General features: G+C 40.7%; 1 protein-coding gene and 1 pseudogene across 2 annotated transcripts in view; one reads left to right on the top strand and one right to left on the bottom strand.

Moving 5' to 3' along the window:
• The window catches only part of Epg5 (ectopic P-granules 5 autophagy tethering factor), a 112666-nt gene that overhangs the window by 24916 nt on the left and 67263 nt on the right, over positions 1–20487 (top strand). For both annotated transcript variants that reach the window (XR_007980678.1, XM_052201343.1), the window contains exons 8-13: positions 7610–7724; positions 8082–8232; positions 9372–9527; positions 11260–11417; positions 17154–17308; positions 19680–19820. Coding sequence is in view for 1 of the 2 variants with exons in the window: in XM_052201343.1 (XP_052057303.1) it covers positions 7610–7724; positions 8082–8232; positions 9372–9527; positions 11260–11417; positions 17154–17308; positions 19680–19820 (876 nt within the window). In the remaining variant the exon portion in view is untranslated. The remainder of the gene's footprint in view (positions 1–7609; positions 7725–8081; positions 8233–9371; positions 9528–11259; positions 11418–17153; positions 17309–19679; positions 19821–20487) is intronic.
• LOC127698089 (60S ribosomal protein L7-like) lies at positions 3892–4667 on the bottom strand (annotated as a pseudogene).

Below are 20487 nucleotides of genomic sequence, written 5' to 3'. Positions count from 1 at the left end.
TCTTGAGTATTCAGAGTTCCTGAGCTAATATCCACTTATCAGTGAATGCATACCATGTGTGTTCTTTTGTGATTGCGTTACCTCACTTAGGATATTTTCTAGTTCTACCCATTTGCCTAAGAATTTCATGAATTCATTGTTTTTAATAGCGGAGTAGTATTCCATTGTGTAAATATACCACATTTTCTGTATCCATTCCTCCGTTGAGGGACATCTGGGTTCTTTCCAGCTTCTGGCTATTATAACTAAGGCTGCTATGAACATAGTGGCGCATGTGTCCTTATTACATGCTGGAGAATCAATCCTCTGGGTATATGCCCAGGAATGGTATAACAGGGTCCTCCGATAGTATCATGCCCAGTTTTCTGAGGAACTGCCAGACTGATTTCCAGAGTGGTTGTACAAGCCTACAATCCCACCAGCAGTGGAGGAGTGTTCCTCTTTCTCCATATCCTTGCCAGCACCTGCTGTTTCCTGAGTTTTTGATCCTAGCCATTCTGACTGGTGTGAGGTGAAATCTCAGGGTTGTTTTGATTTGCATTTCCCTGATGACTACGGACATTTCTTTAGGTGCTTCTCAGCCATTCAATATTCCTCAGGTGAAAATTCTTTGTTTAGCTCTGTACCCCATTTTTTTTTTAATAGGGGTATTTGGCTCTCTGGAGTCTAACTTCTTGAGTTCTTTGTATATATTGGATATTAGCCTTCTGTCAGATGTAGGGTTGGTAAAGATCTTTTCCCAATTTGTTGATTGCTGTTTTGTCTTATTGACAGTGTCCTTTGCCTTACAGAAAATTTGTAATTTTATGAGGTCCATTTGTCAATTCTTGATCTTAGAGCATAAGCTATTGGTATTCTGTTTAGGAAAATTTCCCCTGTGCTCATGTGCTCAAGACTCTACCCCAGTTTCTCTTCTATTAGTTTCAGTGTGTCTGGTTTTATATGGAGGTCCTTGATCTACTTGGACTTGAGCTTTAGTACAAGGAGATAAGAATGGATCGATTTACATTCTTCTGCATAGTAGCTGCCAGTTGAACCAGCACCATTTGTTGAAAAGGCTATCATTTTTTTCTCTGGATGGTTTTAGCTCCTTTGCCAAAGATCAGGGGACCATAGGTGTGTGGGTTGATTTTTATTTCATTGATCTACCTACATGTCACTGTAGCAATACCATGCAGTTTTTAACACTATTGCTCTGTAGTACTGCTTGAGGTCTGGGATACTGATTCCCCCAGAAATTCTTTTACTATTGAGAATAGTTTTAGCTATGCTGTGTTTTTTTTTGTTATTCCAGATGAATTTGAGAATTGCTCTTTCTAACTCTTATGAAGAATTGAATTGGTATTTTGATGGAGATTGAATCTGTAGATTGTTTTTGGCAAGATGGCCATTTTAACTACACTAATTCTGCCAATCTACGAGCATGGGGGATCTTTTCATTTTCTGAGGTCTTCTTTGATTTCTTTCTTCAGAGACCTGAAGTTCTTCTCGTATAGATCTTTTATTTGTTTGGTTAGAGTCACACCAAGATACTTTATATTGTTTGTCGCTATTGTGAAGGGTGTCATTTCCCTAACTTCTTTCTCAGCCTGTTTATCCTTTGAGTATAGGAAGGCTACAGATTTGCTTGAGTTGATTTTATAATCAGCCACTTTGCTGAAGTTGTTTATCAGCTGTAGGAGTTCTCTGGTGGAGTTTTTTGGGCCACTTAAGTAGACTATCATGTCATCTGCAAATAGTGATAATTTTACTTCTTCCTTTCCAATTTGTATCCCTTTGACCTCCTTATGTTGTCTAATAGCTCTAGCTAGAACTTCAGGTACTATATTGAAAAGGTATGGAGAGAGAGGGCAGCCTTGTCTAGTCCCTGATTTTAGTGGGATTGCTTCAAGTTTCTCTCCATTTAGTTTGATGTTGGCTACCGATTTGCTGTATATTGCTTTAACTATTTTTAGGTATGGGCCTTGAATTCCTGTTCTTTCCAAGACTTTTAGCATGAAAGGATGCTGAATTTTGTCAAATGCTTTTTCAGCATCAAATAAAATGACCATACAGTTTTTTCCCTTTGAGTTTGTTTATGTAGTGGATTGCATTGATGGATTTCTGTATATTGAACCATCCCTGCATCCCTGGGATGAAGCCTACTTGATTGTGGTGAATGATCGTTTTGATGTGTTCTTGGATTCTGTTGGCAAGAATTTTATTGAATATTTTTGCATCGATATTCATAAGGGAAATTGGACTGAAGTTCTCTTTCTTTGTTAGATCTTTGTGTGGTTTGGGTATCAGCCTAATTGTGGCTTCATAGAATGAGTTGGGTAGTGTTCCTTCTGCTTCTATTTTGTGGAATAGTTTGAAGAGTATTGGTGTTAGGTCTTCTTTGAAGGTCTGAAAGAATTATGCACTAAAACCATCTGGTCCTGTTCCTTTTTTGGTTGGGAGACTTTCAGTGACCGCTTCTATTTCTTTAGGGGTTATGGGATTGTTTGATGGTCTATCTGATCCTGATTTAACTTTGGTATTTGGTATCTGTCTAGGAAATTGTCCATTTCATCCAGATTTTCTAGTTGTGTTGAGTTAGGCTTTTGTAGTAGGGTCTGATGAGTTTTTGAATTTCCTCAGTTTCTGTTGTTATATCTTCCTTTTCATTTCTGATTTTGTTAATTTGAATACTGTTTCTGTGCCCTCTGGTTCGTCTGGCTAAGGGTTTATCTATCTTGTTGATTTTCTTAAAGAACCAGCTCCTGGTTTTGTTGATTCTTTGTATGGTTCTTTTTGTTTCTACTTGGTTGATTTCAGCCCCGAGTTTGATGATTTCCTGTCTTCTACTCCTCTTGGGTGTATTAGCTTCTTTTTGTTCTAGAGCTTTTTGGTATGCTCTTAAGCTGCAAGTGTATGTTCTCTGCAGTTTCTTTTGAGGATGCACTCAGGGCTATGAGTTTTCCTTTTAGCACTGCTTTCATTGTGTCCCCTAAGTTTGGGTATGTTGTGCCTTCATTTTCATTAAATTCTAAAAAGTTTTTGATTTCTTTCCTTATTTCTTCCTTGACCAAGGTATCATTGAGTAAAGCATTGATCACCTTCCATGTATATGTGGGCTTTCTGTTTTTGTTGCTATTGAAGACTACCCTTACTCCACAGTGATCTGATAGGAGGCTTGGGATTAGTTCGATCTTCTATCTGTTGAGGTCTGTTTTGTGACCAATTATATGGTCAGTTTTGGAGAAGGTACCATGAGGTACTGAGAAGGCATATTCTTTTGATTTAGGAGTAAATATTGTATAGATATCTGTTAAATCCATTTGACCCAAAACTTCTGTTAGCTTCACTGTGTCTCTGTTTAGTTTGTGTTTCCCTGATCTGTCCATTGAGGAGAGTGGGGTGTTAAAGTCACCTACAATTATTGTGTGAAGTCAAAGTGTGCTTTAAGCTTTAGTAAAGTTTCTTTTACGAATGAGGGTGTCCTTGCATTTGGAGCATAGATGTTCAGAATTGAGAGTTCTTGGTAGGTTTTTCCTTTGATGAGTATGATGTGTTCTTCCATGTCTGTTTTGATGACTTTTGGTTGAAAGTCAACCAATATCGAAAGTTTATCCCGTATTAGAATGGCTAATTGTTTCCTGGAACCATTTGCTTGGAAAATTGTTTTTCAGCCTTTTACTCTGTGGTAGTGTTTGTCTTTGACACTGAGATGTGTTTCCTGTATGAGGCAAAATGTTGGGTCCTGTTTATGTATCCAATCTGTTAGTCTATGTCTTTTTATTGGGGAATTGAGTCCATTGATGTTAAGAGATATTAAGGAATAGTGATTGTTGCTTCCTGTTTTTTTTTTTCCCCAAGATGTGACTGTTTATTAACTGATTAGATTACAAAAATACCACGGGCAACACATTAGTTTATCTGTCTAATAAGCCTGTTTATCTGGTCTTCCCTGTTGCTACCATCTCCACCTTCTATAATGTGAGTTGTTTTTTCTTCATTCTACCTCGAGGGGGGAAGATAATTTGAAGGGCCACAGGAAGTTATTTGCTTCCTTGAAGCAAATTTCCCAACTGTATAGATCTCATGAATTAGATCCTCCATGCAGATGATGCCAAATTTACCAAGAGATCAAGCAATAAAGGAGTTATATGTCAAGGCAATCCTCTTCTTATTGATTTTGCCATAACCTGGCTTGAAGATGAGCCCATTTACTGACTTCAGGTTGGGGTACCCCCATGCAATGTATTGTTCCACAATCCTCAGCATGTTAGCTGAAGCCTCACTGAGCTTAACAAAGGTGCCATTGAAGATCTGTCGAAGACTGCAATAGAAGAAGCTGCAATACCTCTTGGGCCTTTGGGCTTACTCCATTGATACCTCAGATTCTGATAACAATCGCCAATTTTGTTTCAGTGGGCACGTAGAAGTTGCTAGCTTTCCTTGCCATCCTGGTCATCAGAATTTTAGTCCAGTACATCTGCCTGTACTCCTTGTGATAGTGCTTTGCCTTCTCATAGATGAGCTTCCTTCTTGCCTTTCACAGTGTCTTCAGGGCAAACTTCTTCCTCAGGCGCTTCACCTTCAACTCTGAGAAATTTCTTAGCTTTTTCTTAAGGGTTTTTGGCACAGCAGTAACCTTTTTTTTCTTCTCTGGAACAGTTTCCATGGTTCCAGTCAGAAAAGGAGAGAGCTTCCTGTTAATTTTGATGTAATTTTTATGTTTGTTTGGTTATCTTCTTTTGGTTTTGTTGAAAGAGGATTAATTTCTTGCTTTTTCTAGTGTGTAGTTTCCCTCTTTTTGTTGGTGTTTTCCATTCATTATCCTTTGAAGGGCTGGATTTGTAGAAAGATATTGTATAAATTTGTTTTTGTCATGGAATACCTTGGTTTCTCCATCTATGGTAATTGAGAATTTTGCTAGGTATAGCAGCCTGGGTTGTCATTTGTGTTCTCTTAGGGTCTATATGAGGTCTACCTAGGATCTTCTGACTTTCATAGTCTCTGGTGAGAAGTCTGGTGTAATTCTGATAGGTTTACCTTTATATGTTTCTTGACCTTTTTCCCTTACTGCTTTTAATATTCTTTCTTTGTTTAGTGCATTTGGCATTTTAATTATTATGTAACAGGAGGAATTTATTTTCTGGTCAAATCTATTTGGAGTTCTGTAGGCTTCTTGTATGTTCATGGGCATCTCTTTCTTTAGGTTAGGGAAATTTTCTACTATAGTTTTGTTGAAGATATTTACTGGCCGTTTAAGTTGGAAATCTTCACTTTCTTCTATTCCTTCAATCCTTAGGTTTGGTCTTCTCATTTTTTCCTGGATTTCCTGGATGTTTTGGGTTAGGATCCTTTTGCATTTTGCATTTTCTTTGACTGTTGTGTCAATGCTTTCTATGGTATCTTCTGTGTCTGAGATTCTCTCTTTTATCTCTTATAATCTGTTGATGATTGCATCCTTGACTCCTGACTTCTTTCCTAGGTTTTCTATCTATAGAGTTGTTTCCCATTGTGATTTTATTGTTTTTACCTCCATTTTTAGATCCTGGATGGTTTTATTCAATTCCTTCACCTGTTTGATTGTGCTTTCCTGTAATTCTTTAAGGGCTGCTACCTGTTTACTGTGTTCTCCTGTATTTCTTTAAGAGAGTTATTTATGGCCTTCTTGAAGCCCTCTATCAGCATCATGAGCTGTGATTTAAAATCCAAATCTTGCTTTTCCACTGTGTTGTGGTATATAGGACTTGATGTTGTGGGAGGATTGGGTTTGGATGGTGCCATGTTGCCTTGGTTTCTGTTAGTAACGTTCCTGTGTTTGCCTTTTGTCATCTGGTTATTTCTGGTGTTAGTTGGTCCTGCTGTCTCTAGCTGGTGCTTGTCCCTCCTGTGTGCCTGCAAGCTTGTCTCAGCACCCCTGGGTGACCCTTCCCCCTGGCACAGAGTACTGTGGTGCTTCACAGCTCCTGGGTGCAGGTGGGGCCCTGGAGGACTGTGTCCCAACTGATCTGACACTTGGGTATTCCCTGTGTTCCTGGCTACACCTGTCCACTCAGTCATAGGAGCAAAGATGGCAGCCTCACCTCTAAACGCAGGACTCCCTCTAAATGCAGACAGCCTGCAGAGCCGATGTCCCCTTGCAGGATAGGTGCACAGACAGCTGCCCAGCTCCTGGGTGCAGGTGGGGCCCTGGTGGACTGTGTCCCGCCTGATCTGACACTCGGGTGTTCCCTGCGTTCTTGGCTGCATCCGTCCACTCAGTCACAGCGAGATGACAATTTTGGATGTTAAAAGCAACCCCCCGACCCCAGTAGCATGTCGCAGGTGCTGGTAGGGGCTTCCTAATAGATGACGGAACACAGAGAATCTCATCTCAAACAAACCTGGGAGCTGGATAGGGCTAGCTTTTCATAGCACCCTTTTATGAGAACTTGCTTGTGTTTATTTTAGAGGAAGTACCATCACCCCAGTACTTCTAAGCTTGGGACTAAGCTCCAGCCTCAGGACTCCCACTATATGGGGCAGAGCCGTCACCAAGCTATAGTGGGAACAGTAGGTAGAGTAGTGCACAGGAGGACACAAGTTAGCTTGATTTCTAAGGGGACTTTTAAGGCTCTGTTTCAAAAAGACACCAGTGATGGCCCCTGAATGATCTTTGTTCACAGGTTTTTCTTGCCCATAGCAGAACCTGAGGCATCTGTAGCAAATACTAGCTGTTTCTTAAAGGTCTCTTGAACATGTTAATAGGCCTTGAGTTTTAGTAGAAGAGAAATGTAGCTACAAATAACTTGGCCTATAGTAGAATATGATTGTTTCTTTAATTGTTGTTTTGTCTGAATTATTTTTTTGTTTCTTTTTTTTTCTTTTTCTTTTTCTCTTTCTTTCTTTCTTTCTTTCTTTCTTTCTTTCTTTCTTTCTTTCTTTCTTTCTTTCTTTCTTTCTTTCTTTCTTTCTTTCTTTCTTTCTTTCTTCCTTCCTTCCTTCCTTCCTTCCTTCCTTCCTTCCTTCCTTCCTTCCTTCCTTCCTTCCTTCCTTCCTTTTTTTTTTTTTTTTTTTTTGAGACAGAGTTTCTTTGTGTAGTCCTGGCTGGCCTGGAACTTGCTCTGTAGACCAGGCTGGTCTCGAACTCAAAAGATCTGCCTGCCTCTGCCTCCTGAGTGGTGGAATTAAAGGCATGTGCTGTCACGTCCAGAAGAGTTTTTACTCTTCTTTGTCATAGAAATTTAATGAGTGTTGTTTCAGGCTCTGCACAATGGATATTAACCAGGTACATATGAATTATACTTGAATTTTAGAGGACTTTTTTTTTTTTTTTGGATATGTTTTTTTCGAGACAGGGTTTCTCTGTATAGCCCTGTCTGTCTTGGAACTCACTCTGTAAACCAGGCTGGCCTTGAACTCAAAAATCCACCTGCCTCTGCCTCCCAGAGTGCTGGGATTACAGGCGTGCGCCACCACCGCCCGGCTTTTAGAGGACTTCTAACTTGGCTGTGGATCTAAGGCCTTGAAGTCACTGGCCTTGAGGAGGAGCCTGTGAGGACTACATTGTGATTTGTGGGATGATTTAGTTTCTATAACCACAGACTATGGTGTGATTTCTGGTTAGCTGATTGACTTGGCATCTTCCCTCTAGGATGAAGACCCTGAGACCAGTTGGATTCTCCTTAATGAAGACGACTTGGTCACCCTTTTGTCCCAGTTTCCCTTCCAAGAGCTCTTTCGGCATCTTCTGGGGTTTAAAGCAAAAGGTAGATCAATCTCTCTTGTCATAACTGAAAGATGGGTGTGGCAAGGCTCCACCCAGGAAGCATCAAGTCCTGCTTCTTTGGTGGGTTTTCATTTGTCCACCTGTGCAAGCCTCCTCTCTCTTGTGTTTATATTTTTTTTTACTCATGCTTAAATGAAGGCTCAGGCATGCATGTGTTACTTGTTTTAAATACATTAATGTACATTCTTTCAAGTTCCCTACTTGACTGTGCTATTGGAGAAAGAGACATGGGGCTAATCCCTCCTCTCCTGGCTTCCTCACTGAATCATATACCCGTGTTCCGCAGCGTTTTGTTCTACTGATTACCGTTTGTCCTTTTTATCTATTTCACTTCTAGGTGATTACTTACCTGAAACAACAAGGCCCCAAGAGATGATGAGAATGTTTGCCTTTGCCAACTCATTAGTGGAGCTTCTGGCTGTGGGACTAGACACCTTTAACAGAGCCCGCTATAGGCAGTTCGTGAAGCGCATTGGATATCTGATCAGGTAGTGCTGCTGGCGGCAGTCCTGTGCTGCCGTCACCTTGCTTAGACACAGCACTGCGGTCGTAGATCACACTCTGTCTTCTCATGGACGTGAGGTAGTTCTCCCATCAGCTAGGTGGGATTTCATAAGTGTTTCCAGTGAAAGCGTGTAGTTAATGACCCCAGATTCAGCTGGCTTGTTACATGACTATTCTTAGAGTTCTGACTCTCAAAGCTGCTGTGGAGAGAAGGGTCAAGGAAGATGCAGGCCTTTCCGTCTCTGTTCCCTTTCTGTCCACAGCCTGCTTTTCTTTGGAACTGCCACTGACTCAACCATGGCCAACCGGCAGCCATTCTTCACTGCCATTGTTCCTCTATCATCTTTCGTCCATGTCTTCCTGTGGTTTAAAATATTTAGAAAGAATATTTAGAAATGTTTCAAAGTCTTAAATAAGTTACTCTGTTTGAACTGGGTTCAAATTTACACATTGAAGATTTACACATTACAAATAGAACTAGGTTCAAGTTCACACATTTGAACTTCATGTATTTGAGTTAAAGATGGGGGTATCAGCAGGTGCTTGAAAAAAATTTGAGTTTATGTACTGCTTTTTTATAAATCAACTTCATACCCTTTTCTACATCTTTGGGGACTTTTTTCTCGATTATTTCCTATAGCACGTACATATGCTATTTTTTTTAATCCAACTTCTTCTCTCAAAAGAAAGTTCATAAAACTATAAAAATCTCTCACTTTCCCAGTTTGGTTCTCCAAAGTGAATTAATTTATATTCATTTATCTTAGTCATTTTTATGAAGATTTATAGGATATACTTAAAGCCTGGGGTCCCTTAGAAAGCTGAGATCCTAGTATGTGTATCTGTGCTGTGCCCTGCAGCCCTCACAGAACTGAGGGGAGCTATGAATGCAATCCAACATGAAATGCGACATTCATTTTCCTCATTTACCTGTCCTTATGCCTTCTGCTAGGCCATTACCATGAGGATTTGTTTCTCATTGCTCTGTTAAGATTACCTTCAGAACTGAGCAGATTGTAGGTGTACAGTTAGTACATACTGAGCATGTTATTCCTTGTCATGTAATGTAAGGTGATGCTGAGTGAGCGACTGAAGAGTACCATGTTGTTTTCCTCATACGCAGGATGACCCTTGGCTATGTCAGTGACCACTGGGCCCAGTATGTGAGCCATAGCACAGGCCTGGGGTTAGCACTGCAGCCCTACTCCATGGAGAAGCTGCAGCTGGAGTTTGATGAGCTGTTTCTCAGAGCTGTCCTGCATGTCCTGAAAGCTAAAAGGTAAGAGGTGGGGAAGCACTGGGCGAGAGCGTCCTGCCTGGGAAGCAAGGCTAGCTGAAAGACATTGACTTAAATGGGCCCTAGAGTGATGACTTGGTTAGTTCATCAGCTCTTAATCTTGGGTAAATTCTTGTCCTTAGTTTCCATATCTGTGTTTGTAAAACCTGTATGTGATCCAACACACATCAGTATCTTGGAAACAGCCTCTGTGATGGATAATTTTATGTTAACTTGATACAAACTACAGTTACCAGAGAGGAAGGAGCCTCAGTTGAGAAAATGCCTCTGAAAAATTGGGCTACAGGCAAGTCTTCAGGGTGTTTTCTTTATTAGTGATTGATGGAGAGGGCCCAGAGCATTGTGAGCAGAGCCATTCCTGGACTGGTGGTCCTAGGCTCTATAAGAAAGCAACTACAAGCCGGGTGGTGGTGGCACACCCCTGTAATCCCAGCACTCTTGGGGGAGGCAGAGGCAGGCGGATTTCTGAGTTCGAGGCCAGCCTGGTCTACAGAGTGAGTTCCAGGACAGCCAGGGCTACACAGAGAAACCGTGTGGAGGGGGGGACGAGGGGGGGGGAAGAAAGCAGCCACAAGGAGCAATCAAGCAGCACGCATCTATGGCCTCTGCATCAGCGCCTGCCTTCAGGTTCCTGCCTTGCTTGAGTTCCTGTCCTGATTTCCTTTGATGATGAACAGTGATGTGAAGTGTAAACCAGATAAACCCTTTCCTCCCCAAGTTACTTTGGTCATTGAGTTTCATCACAGCAATAGTAACCCTGAGTAAGATAACTTCTCTCTCATTCTGTTCTTAAAAACGATCTTTGGTTCAAAACCTAGCAATTGTTCTTAATATTCTCCATATGTCTGAGAGGTCTCATGTGTAAATTTATGATAATAATGTTGTCTTTGTTTTTGTAAGAATGGATATATGGAGATTGAATATTGTAGCATAGTAAGCTCAAGAATTAGAAGTTTTTCTCTTGTTTGTGTTTTCCAAGATAGGGCGCCTCTGTGTAACAGCCTTGGCTGTTCTGGAGCTCACTCTGTAGACCAGGCCAGCCTTGAACTCAGAGACACCCTGCCCCTTCCTCCAGAGTGCTGGGATTAAAGGCGTGTGCCACTGCCCAGCATGAATTAGAAACTTTTTGTGCTAATATTATGTTATATGAGGAAAACTCTGCATTTGACTTCATGTGATGTGCACACAGGCACAGTAAAAATGCTGTATAAAATCATCATTATAGCCATGTATATAAAGTATATACAAGATATCGCATGTAATCCTTGTATCTTGCTCATATTTTCCCTTCTACCTCTCTATCTGTCTGTCTGTCTGTCTCCCTTTTGACTAGCTCATTTCCTCTCTCCAAATAGCCCTCGTTCTGCTGAATACTACATTGTGTGTATGTACATATTTTCTTTATCTAGTCACCTTTTAATGAACATCTAGTTCCATATCTTGACTGTTGTGAATCATGCATCACACTTTCATTTTTAGTCTTCAGTGTCTTCCATGGTACATACTATTATATATGTGCAGATATCCAAAATAATAAAAAATCCCCCAAATCTCAAATACTCTTGGTACAAGCATCTTGGTATGGTAAAACATACCTCTCTCTAGATGCTTGTTAGAAAAGTGGTAGAGCGAGTACTGGTCTTGCTTCCACTTCCTTAGTGTGGTGAGGCTTGCTAATGCACCAAATGTCCCTGTTGTTGTTTATACTGTGCAGACTTGGCATTTGGCTGTTTATGTCTGAGATGCCCTTTGGCACCCTGTCGGTCCAGATGCTCTGGAAGCTTTTCTACCTCATGCACCAGGTGGAGAGTGGGAACCTGCATCAGCTCTGCGCCTCCCTGCAGCCGGCCGAGTGCAAGAGGCAACTCCAAGGTACCTGAGCAGAGTGCTGTCTGTTTGCTTCGCGGTCGCAGTGTTAGTCCTGCTTTTAGAAGCACTGTGGTATGGTGATTTTCACATTGGGGACTGCTTCACTGTTCCATTAGGTAGATGGAAGGCAGCATATCTCAGATTCCACCAGGTCCAAATCTGTGCAGTAAGCATAATGATCTGCCTTTGATGATTCACTTTTTTGCATGTGTGAAATTCTAGTCAGATCTAGAAGCCTTTTTAATTGTCTCAAAGTCTCTTGAGACTTGTGCCCAGTTGTTCCACTGACTTTTTTCTGTTTTGTTTTTCTTAATTGTATTGATTTTATGAAGTAGGTAAGAGGTAGACAGCAATCCTTCAAAAACTTAACTGTGTAGTACAGTGGTAGTCTTGTGTGTGTACTTAGTATGTGTAAGGTTCTAGGTTCAATCCTCAGCAACAAAATAAACCCCCAAAACCAAAACAACAAAAACTAATTTGAGTGAAGACTTGATAACGTTTTGATGCTTACTAACATTGAACTGCAGGATATTTATGTTATAATGTTAAAAATGTTCTTGCAGAGGACCAAGTTTGGTTTCCAGTACCTATAGGATAGTTCCAGGACATGCAGCCCCCTCTGGCCTCCTCTGAAGTGTACATATGTATTATACACACATGCAGGCAGAACTACCCATTCTTGTAAAATAAAAACAAATGAATCATTTAAAAAAAAGAGTGTGAGTGGGGCATGGTAGTCCATGCCTTTAATGCCAACACTTGTCTGAGCAATCTGGCCTACATAGTCCAGCACAACCAGGGCTGTGTAGAGAGATACTTTCTCACAAAAGCTAAGACTAAGACTAAAACTAAATAAACAAACAAAAAAACAAAAAAAATAAGACTGTCTAGCTAGATATAAAGATGTTTATCAATTACCCTTTAAATTAAAGAAAATATGGAACAAAACATAATAGAATACTAATAGGATTCATACCAAAATCTCTTCTAAATTTTTAAACCTCTGCATTGCTTAAAAGAAATAGTACCTTTAATCTCAGAGGCAGGGAGATCTCTGAGTTCTAAGCCAGGCAGGTTTAGTGAGTTCTCAGACAGGCAATACTATTTAGAAACTGTCTCAAAACAGCAGTAGCAGCAACAGCAGCAGCAGCAACAACAACAGTAACAACAAGTCCAAACAAGAAGAAAGAAAACCATACTGTATAAAACCTTAAAAAAATACTGAGCAAAAGAATATACCTTATTCTCAGCACCTCATGATACCTTCTCCAAAATCGACCATATAATTGGTCACAAGACAGACCTCAACAAATATAAGAAGATCGAACTAATCCCATGCCTCCTATCAGATCACTATGGAGTAAAAGTGGTCTTCAATAGCAACAAAAACAACAGAAAACCCACATACACGTGGAAACTGAACAATATTCTACTCAATGATACCTTGGTCAAGGAAGAAATAAAGAAAGAAATTAAAGACTTTTTAGAACTTAATGAAAATGAAGACACAGCATACCCAAATCTATGGGACACAATGAAAGCAGTGCTAAGAGGAAAACTCATAGCCCTGAGTGCCTCCAAAAAGAAAATGGAGAGAGCATACACTAACAGTTTAATGACACACCTGAAAGCCCTGGAACAAAAAGAAGCTATTTCACCCAGGAGGAGTAGAAGGCAGGAAATCATCAAACTCAGGGCTGAAATCAATCAAGTAGAAACAAAGAGAACCATACAAAGAATCAACAAAACCAGGAGCTGGCTCTTTTCGAAAATCAACAAGATAGATAAACCCTTAGCCAGACTAACCAAAGGGCACAGAGACAGTATCCAGATTAACAAACTTAGAAATGAAAAGAGAGATATAACAACAGAAACTGAAGAAATTCAAAAAATCATTAGATCTTACTACAAAAGTCTATACTCAACACAACTGGAGAATCTGGAGGAAATGGACAGTTTCCTAGACAGATATCCGACACCAAAACTAAATCAGGATCAAATAGATCAACTAAACAGTTCCATAACACCTGAAGAAATAAAAAGGGTCATAGAAAGTCTCCCAACCAAAATAAGCACGGGACCAGATGATTTCAGTGCAGAATTCTATCAGACCTTCATAGAAGACCTAACACCAATACTCTTCAAACTATTCCACAAAATAGAAAAAGAAGGAACTCTACCCAACTCGTTCTATGAAGACACAATTACGCTGATACCAAACCCACACAAAGAGCCAACAAAGAAAGAGAACTTCAGGCCAATTTCTCTTATGAATATTGATGCAAAAATACTTAATAAAATTCTTGCCAACCAAATCCAAGAACACATCAAAACGATCATCCACCATGATCAAGTAGGCTTCATCCCAGGGATGAAGGGATGGTTCAATATAAGGAAATCCATTAATGCTATCCACTACATAAACAAACCCTTTTTCCGAGACAGGGTTTCTCTGTATAGCCCTGGCTCTCCTGGAACTCACTCTGTAGACCAGGCTGGCCTTGAACGAACTCAGAAATCCGCCTGCCTCTGCCTCCCAAGTGCTGGGATTAAAGGCATGCGCCACCACTGCCAGGCTTTCTCCATATCTTTTCAATATAGTACTTGAAGTTCTAGCTAGAGCAATTAGACAACATAAGGAGGTCAAGGGGATACAAATTGGAAAGGAAGAAGTCAAATTATCACTATTTGCAGATGACATGATAGTATACTTAAGTGACCCGAAAACCTCCACCAGAGAACTCCTACAGTTGATAAACAACTTCAGCAAAGTGGCTGGTTATGAAATCAACTCAAGCAAATCAGTTGCCTTCCTATACTCAAAGGATAAGCAGGCTGAGAAAGAAGTTAGGGAAATGACACCCTTCACATTAGCCACAAACAATATAAAGTATCTTGGTGTGACTCTCACCAAACAAGTGAAAGATCTATATGACAAGAACTTCAGGTCTCTGAAGAAGGAAATCGAAGAACTCAGAAAATGGAAAAATCTGCCATGCTTGTGGATCGGCAGGATTAATATAGTTAAAATGGCCATCTTGCCAAAAGCAATCTACAGATTCAACGCAATCCCCATCAAAATCCCAACACAGTTCTTCACAGAGTTAGAAAAAGCAATTCTCAAATTCATCTGGAATAACAAAAAACCCAGGATAGCTAAAACTATTCTCAACAACAAAAGAAATTCTGGGAGAATCAGTATCCCTGACTTCAAGCAATACTACAGAGCAATAGTGTTAAAAACTGCATGGTATTGGCACAGTGACAGACAAGTGGACCAATGGAATAGAATTGAAGATCCAGAAATGAATCCACACACCTATGGTCACTTGATCTTCGACAAAGGAGCCAAAAACATCCAGTGGAAAAAAGATAGCCTTTTCAACAAATGGTGCTGGTTCAATTGGAGTTCAGCATGCAGAAGAATGCGAATTGATCCATTCTTATCTCCATGTACTAAACTTCACTCCAAGTGGCTCAAGGACCTCCATGTAAAACCAGACACACTGAAACTAATAGAAAAGAAACTGGGGAAGACCCTAGAGGACATGGGCATGGGGTGGGGGGGGGTGGGGGTGTGTGTGGGTGTGGGGGGGGGAAGTTCCTGAACAGATCACCAATAGCTTATGCTCTAAGATCAAGAATTGACAAATGGGACCCCATAAAATTACAAAGTTTCTGTAAGGCAAAGGACACTGTTAAATGACAAAACGGCAACCATCAAATTGGGAAATGATCTTCACCAAGCCTACATCTGATAGAGGGCTAATATCCAATATATACAAGGAACTCAAGAAGTCCCCCAGGTCCCCAGGGAACCAAATAACCCTACTAAAAAATGGGGTACAGATCCAAACAAAGAAGTTTCACCTGAAGAAATTCGGATGGCAGAGAGGCACCTTAAGAAGTGCTCAACATCTTTAGTCATTAGGGAAATGCATATCAAAACAACCCTGAGATTTCACCTTACACCAGTCAGAATGGCTAAGGTCAAAAACTCAGGAGACAGCAGGTGTTGGCAAGGATGTGGAGAAAGAAGAACACTCCTTCACTCCTGGTGGGACTATAAGATGGTACAACCACTTTGGAAATCAGTCTGGCGGTTCCTCAGAAAACTGGACATGACACTTCTGGAGGACCCTGCTATACCTCTCCTGGGCATATACCCAAAGGATTCCCCGGCATGCAACAAAGACACATGCTCCATTATGTTCATAGCAGCCTTATTTATAATAGCCAGAAGCTGGAAAGAACCCAGATGCCCCTCAAAGGAGGACTGGATACAGAAAATGTGGTATTTTTACACAATGGAATACTACTCAGCAATTAGAAACAATGAATTCACAAAATTTTTAGGCAAATGGTTTGATCTGGAAAATATCATCCTAAGTGAGATAACCCAGTCACAAAAGAATACACATGGAATGCAATCTCTGATAATTGGATATTAATTAGCCCAGAAGCCCTGAATACCCAAGGCACAAATTGCATAACAAATGACTCCCGTGAAGAAGTATGGAGAGGGTCCTGATCCTGGAAAGGATTGATCTAGCATTGGAGAGGAATATAAGGACAGAGAAAAAAAGGAGGGAGGTGATTGGAGAATGGATGGAGAGAAGAAGGTTTATGGGACATATGGGAAGGGGGGATCCGGGAAAGGGGAAATCATTTGGAAAGTAAACAAAGAATATAGAAAATAAAAATATTAAAAAAAATATTGGCAGTTTTTTTTCAGCTATTATTTTTTTCATTCTTTTCCGTTTTTATTCTGTGTTTATATGTTCTACACAAATCTGCTTTTTGTTTATTTGCCTTCCTGCTTCAAGGTTTATTGGTTTTTGTTTGTTTTTTTACACTTCTCTGCTTTGTAAAATATTTCCATACTGTCCTGGGAGGTGCTTGCATTACCACTTTTTCCGTAGTTGACCATGACCTACCTGCTCTGAATGTCTCACAACTCTTCTCTGGCTACTAATTCTGTGGGTGAAGTGACAGACACAGGTCCTTCCTCGGCAGGGGCCGAGGATGGTAAGCATGGGCTTTGACTCAGGTTAGTCCTTGTTAGGTTTCTTCTGTAGTGCCATCTTCTGTCGCAAGTACTTCTAGCTCAGGCTGGAACATATTTCATAAATGGACTTTTCGTCCATATCTTTTTGTAAAAGTTTTGCTTCTTATGCCTGGTTCCTACATGTGTTACAGAGTCATCAAATTGATACATTACAAAGTTATGTATTAACAAAGTATAATATTGCTCACACAGCATCCTCTGAGAACATGGCTGAATGGATTATATACTGCTTGTTTTATCCAATTTCTTGTTCATAATCTTAGTTTACGGGCTAATCTGCTGTTTGGAGTGCCATGCTTATGCTGAATAGTTGCTGGCTGAAAAGGAGCCCAGGAGAGTCCTGTGCCCGTGGGTTGGCAGTGACACCCAGGGGCAGCAGCAGTGCTCTGCGCTGTTTTGGGTTATCCTCCAGATTTGTACCTAGTTCTCTGTGAGATGAGGCATGGTTAGTGTTAACTCTTTGCTCTGAGTCTACACTTTATTTCTGTTTGTTGGGCTCAGGCCGACTGATTCAGCTTCTGTTACTGGTAGGGATCCACATTGGAAAGGGGAAGATCCTTTTTATCTTTAAATATTTTTAAAGTTTGAATTTTTATGTCATCTTTCTTTGTGATAGGTAACTCAATATATGATCCTATTTCTACATTTTATTTTTTTGATGTGAATTGCAGACCCAGAACATTTTGCGAGCTTTGAGAAGTGTCTTTCGTCCATAAACAGCTCAGAGGAGATCTGTCTCCTGACAACCTTTGCTCAGATGGCTCGAGCCAGAAGAACTAATGTGGACGAAGACTTCATAAAAATCATTGTTCTGGAGATCTATGAGGTTAGAATATGAAGTTTTGTCAATGCTTTGGGCCTTTGGGCTGTCCATTCATTCTTGGGTATTGCTTTTAAAAACTGTGACTTACTGAGCTGCCACCTGCACTCATGGATGGGATGGTGAAGCAAAACATCATCATTTGCCATAAGGAATTTTGAAAATCTGTATTTTGTAATTCTGTTTCCCACTCCTCTCTCTTGACATTTGATGCAAACTTTTGGTAAGGAATGAACATTTTAGCACAGCCGGATATAGAGCATTTATTCTGTCTACTGTAGCCACACAGAACATGCCACTTTAGTTTCCCTCCCAGTGACATGGAGAGATGACCTCCAAGTCACTTTGAGTGAGAGCGCAGAACACTGAACTTGGAAGAGAAGTTTGGTTTAGCTCTGCTATTAGTTACCCATCTCAAACAGAAAAGGTAACTTGCAATCTGCCTTTATTTTTCTTCTTCATCTACACAGTGACCAGCTGAGAGGAGATCCTTGCATTCCATAGTTTTTATCTGCTCCTTCTCTAAGAGAGGAGAAACACAAAGATTGCAGGGATCTCACTTTCCCGGGATCCCAGAAACCTGTGATGATGTGCAGTTAGGGCAAGACTGTGTAGAAATGGCTGCATACTCAGGTAGGGGTCCAGTGAATCTCTCTTCTCCCTCCTCTAAGGGAGCTGGCAGTGAAGAAGCCCAACTCTGATGCTCACATGTAAACAGGCACAGTGAACTCCTGAAGATGGTGCTTGTTTGGCTTGGAAGGCAGTCCTAGATACCAAGATTTTAAAAACTTTACTCTTAGGTTTTTATTTTGTAGGAGAGATTATGTATTTCTATGAAATGTATTTTAAAATAATTAAAATAATTAGTGATTTTTCTCACATTAATAAGTTTAGGTATTTGCCAAAGTCCAGCTCCAGAGGAGTTCTGGGACAAAGGATAGAGATGTGGCACTGGTGAAAATGAAGACAGTAACCACTTGTTGACATTTAAGCAGGTGGCTCCAAGCAGCTCGGGCCGTCTTAAGTTATTTATACAAGTTCCATAGCATGCAAGCATGAGTCTTGACTCATGCCTCTTAATCACTTTCCAAGGATCATCAACATTTACCCGTTTTGTTTTCCTCTTCCCCTCTCGCTTGTCGTCATGAATTGACCTTCACCCTGAATCTAAGCATCAGTTAAGCTTTCCTTGTATCTAAACATGCATTTTATATAGCAAGCCAAATGATTGTGTCTAGCCAGACACATCCTGTTCATACTGTGCCTAGGTTGGCAGCGACATGCTGCCACAGAAAGGAAAGAGATTCAAGCTCTGTGGTTAGCAGTATGATGTTTTATATTTTATAGCCAGCAGAAGATATGATACCATATCTAGAATAATATTTTCGGGTGTGAATCTAATTTCTATGGCTCACATATCACTTTTGTGGGAACAGCAGTGTGGTCCTATTCATATGTTTTCAGAATAGCAGTGATTGACCTGATTCTTTTTTCCCAATGAATTAACTAATTAATTAATTCAGTTTATATCCTGATTGCTGCCCTCACATCCTGGTCCTTCCTCACACAGTCCCTCTCCAACTCCTCCCTCTCCTCCTGAGTGGGTGGAGGACCATCTAGGTCTTCCCCATCCTGGCACATTAGGGCTAGTGCATCCTTTCCCACTGTGGCCAGACAAGGTGGCCCAGTTAGACACCTGACTGTTGGGACCAAGTTTCTCTTCTTCTTGGCAGTTTCTACTTGTACTTTTGCCTCCAAGGGGATGGGGAGATTTAGATTCTTTTGTCAATTTTTTTTCTTTGCACTGGAGGGATATCTGACCTTCTGTGCCCTTTATTTTTTCCTTGAATGTTCCATAAGTTCTTAATGCCGTCACCTAAGTTCTTAGAATGTAGTTATTGCTTTAAAACAGTTAAGCAAGAAATCATTAATCTTAGTGACTTCCTCCTGATTATGCAGGGTGACTGCAGAGGCAGCCAGCGATAGCTTGGGATAGTCTGGAGAACCGGTTTCTATGATAAACTGCAAAGAGGGCTTTATTTCTCTGTAGACACTTTCAGAAAAATTATCAGTCATTCAAGAGACTTGTTCACGCAATAAGCCAAGCCACAGTCACAGCTGACAAAGTGGAACTAATTATTGCCATAAGGATAAACACAGTGAAAGGTAGGGAGGTCCAGCACTTGAACTCAGGGCATAAAGTTTTCCTGTTTTCTAACACCTTCTAGCCCCAAGGTGCATAGTTTGCTATCTCAAGTTCTGACAAGTTTCTGAGGCTCAATGTGAGATTATGTTTTGTGGAGGAAAATCTATGGAAATATGTTTTAATTGTTAATTAGTGTTAAAACTATCATTTCTTTCCCTTCCTCTCATTTAGGTATCTTATGTCACACTGTCTACCAGAGAGACTTTTTCAAAGGTTGGCCGAGAGCTTTTGGGGGCCATCGCAGCTGTTCACCCTGAGATTATTTCTGTCCTTTTGGATAGAGTGCAAGAGACCATTGACCAAGTTGGAATGGTAAGAATGTGGTCTATTTGGCATTTTAAAGGAACCCTGATGTAACCTGGTTTCACAGCACTCACCTTTAATCTTTGGGGACAGATGCCGGTGATGGCAGTCTACAAAGCGAATTCCAGGTCAGTCAGGGCTGTTATACAGAGAAACCCTGTCTGGAAAACCCAACCAAACATACAAACAAATCATTTAAAGACACCCTGAAGTGAAGAAGCACTGGCAGTAATAGCACATTTGGGAATGGCTCTCCCACCAAATGAAACCCAGGTGCAAAGGTTTCTAAGGTCCAGTGTGTTGTACAGGGCTGCCTTCCACCGATTGTAGTAGTCAATCCCTTTGCAATCCTTGTGCAGTTTTAAAGAAAACTTCATTGGATATACTTCTGCCACAGCACTCAATGGTGAAGGTGTGTGTGCCAGGGCATTAGGGATAACCACAAATAGGTGCATCCATCATTATAGCCTAGCTTTGAGCATTTTCTCATCTCACAAAGAAATGCCTTCACAAGGCGTAGGGCCCTTGGCTGTCATTCCTTACCTCATCCTCCTGGGCTCCAAGCAGTGCTGACCCACCTCCTGTCTCCACACAGCTGCCTGTTTCAGACCTTTTATGTCAGTGTTCTCACAGAGAGTGGTCGCTTATGTCTGGCTATGTCACTTTGCATAATGGA

The sequence above is a fragment of the Apodemus sylvaticus genome, chromosome 13 (genome assembly GCF_947179515.1).
Source record: "Apodemus sylvaticus chromosome 13, mApoSyl1.1, whole genome shotgun sequence".
NCBI lineage: Eukaryota > Metazoa > Chordata > Mammalia > Rodentia > Muridae > Apodemus > Apodemus sylvaticus.
This window is presented reverse-complemented; position numbering and strand designations above follow the sequence as displayed.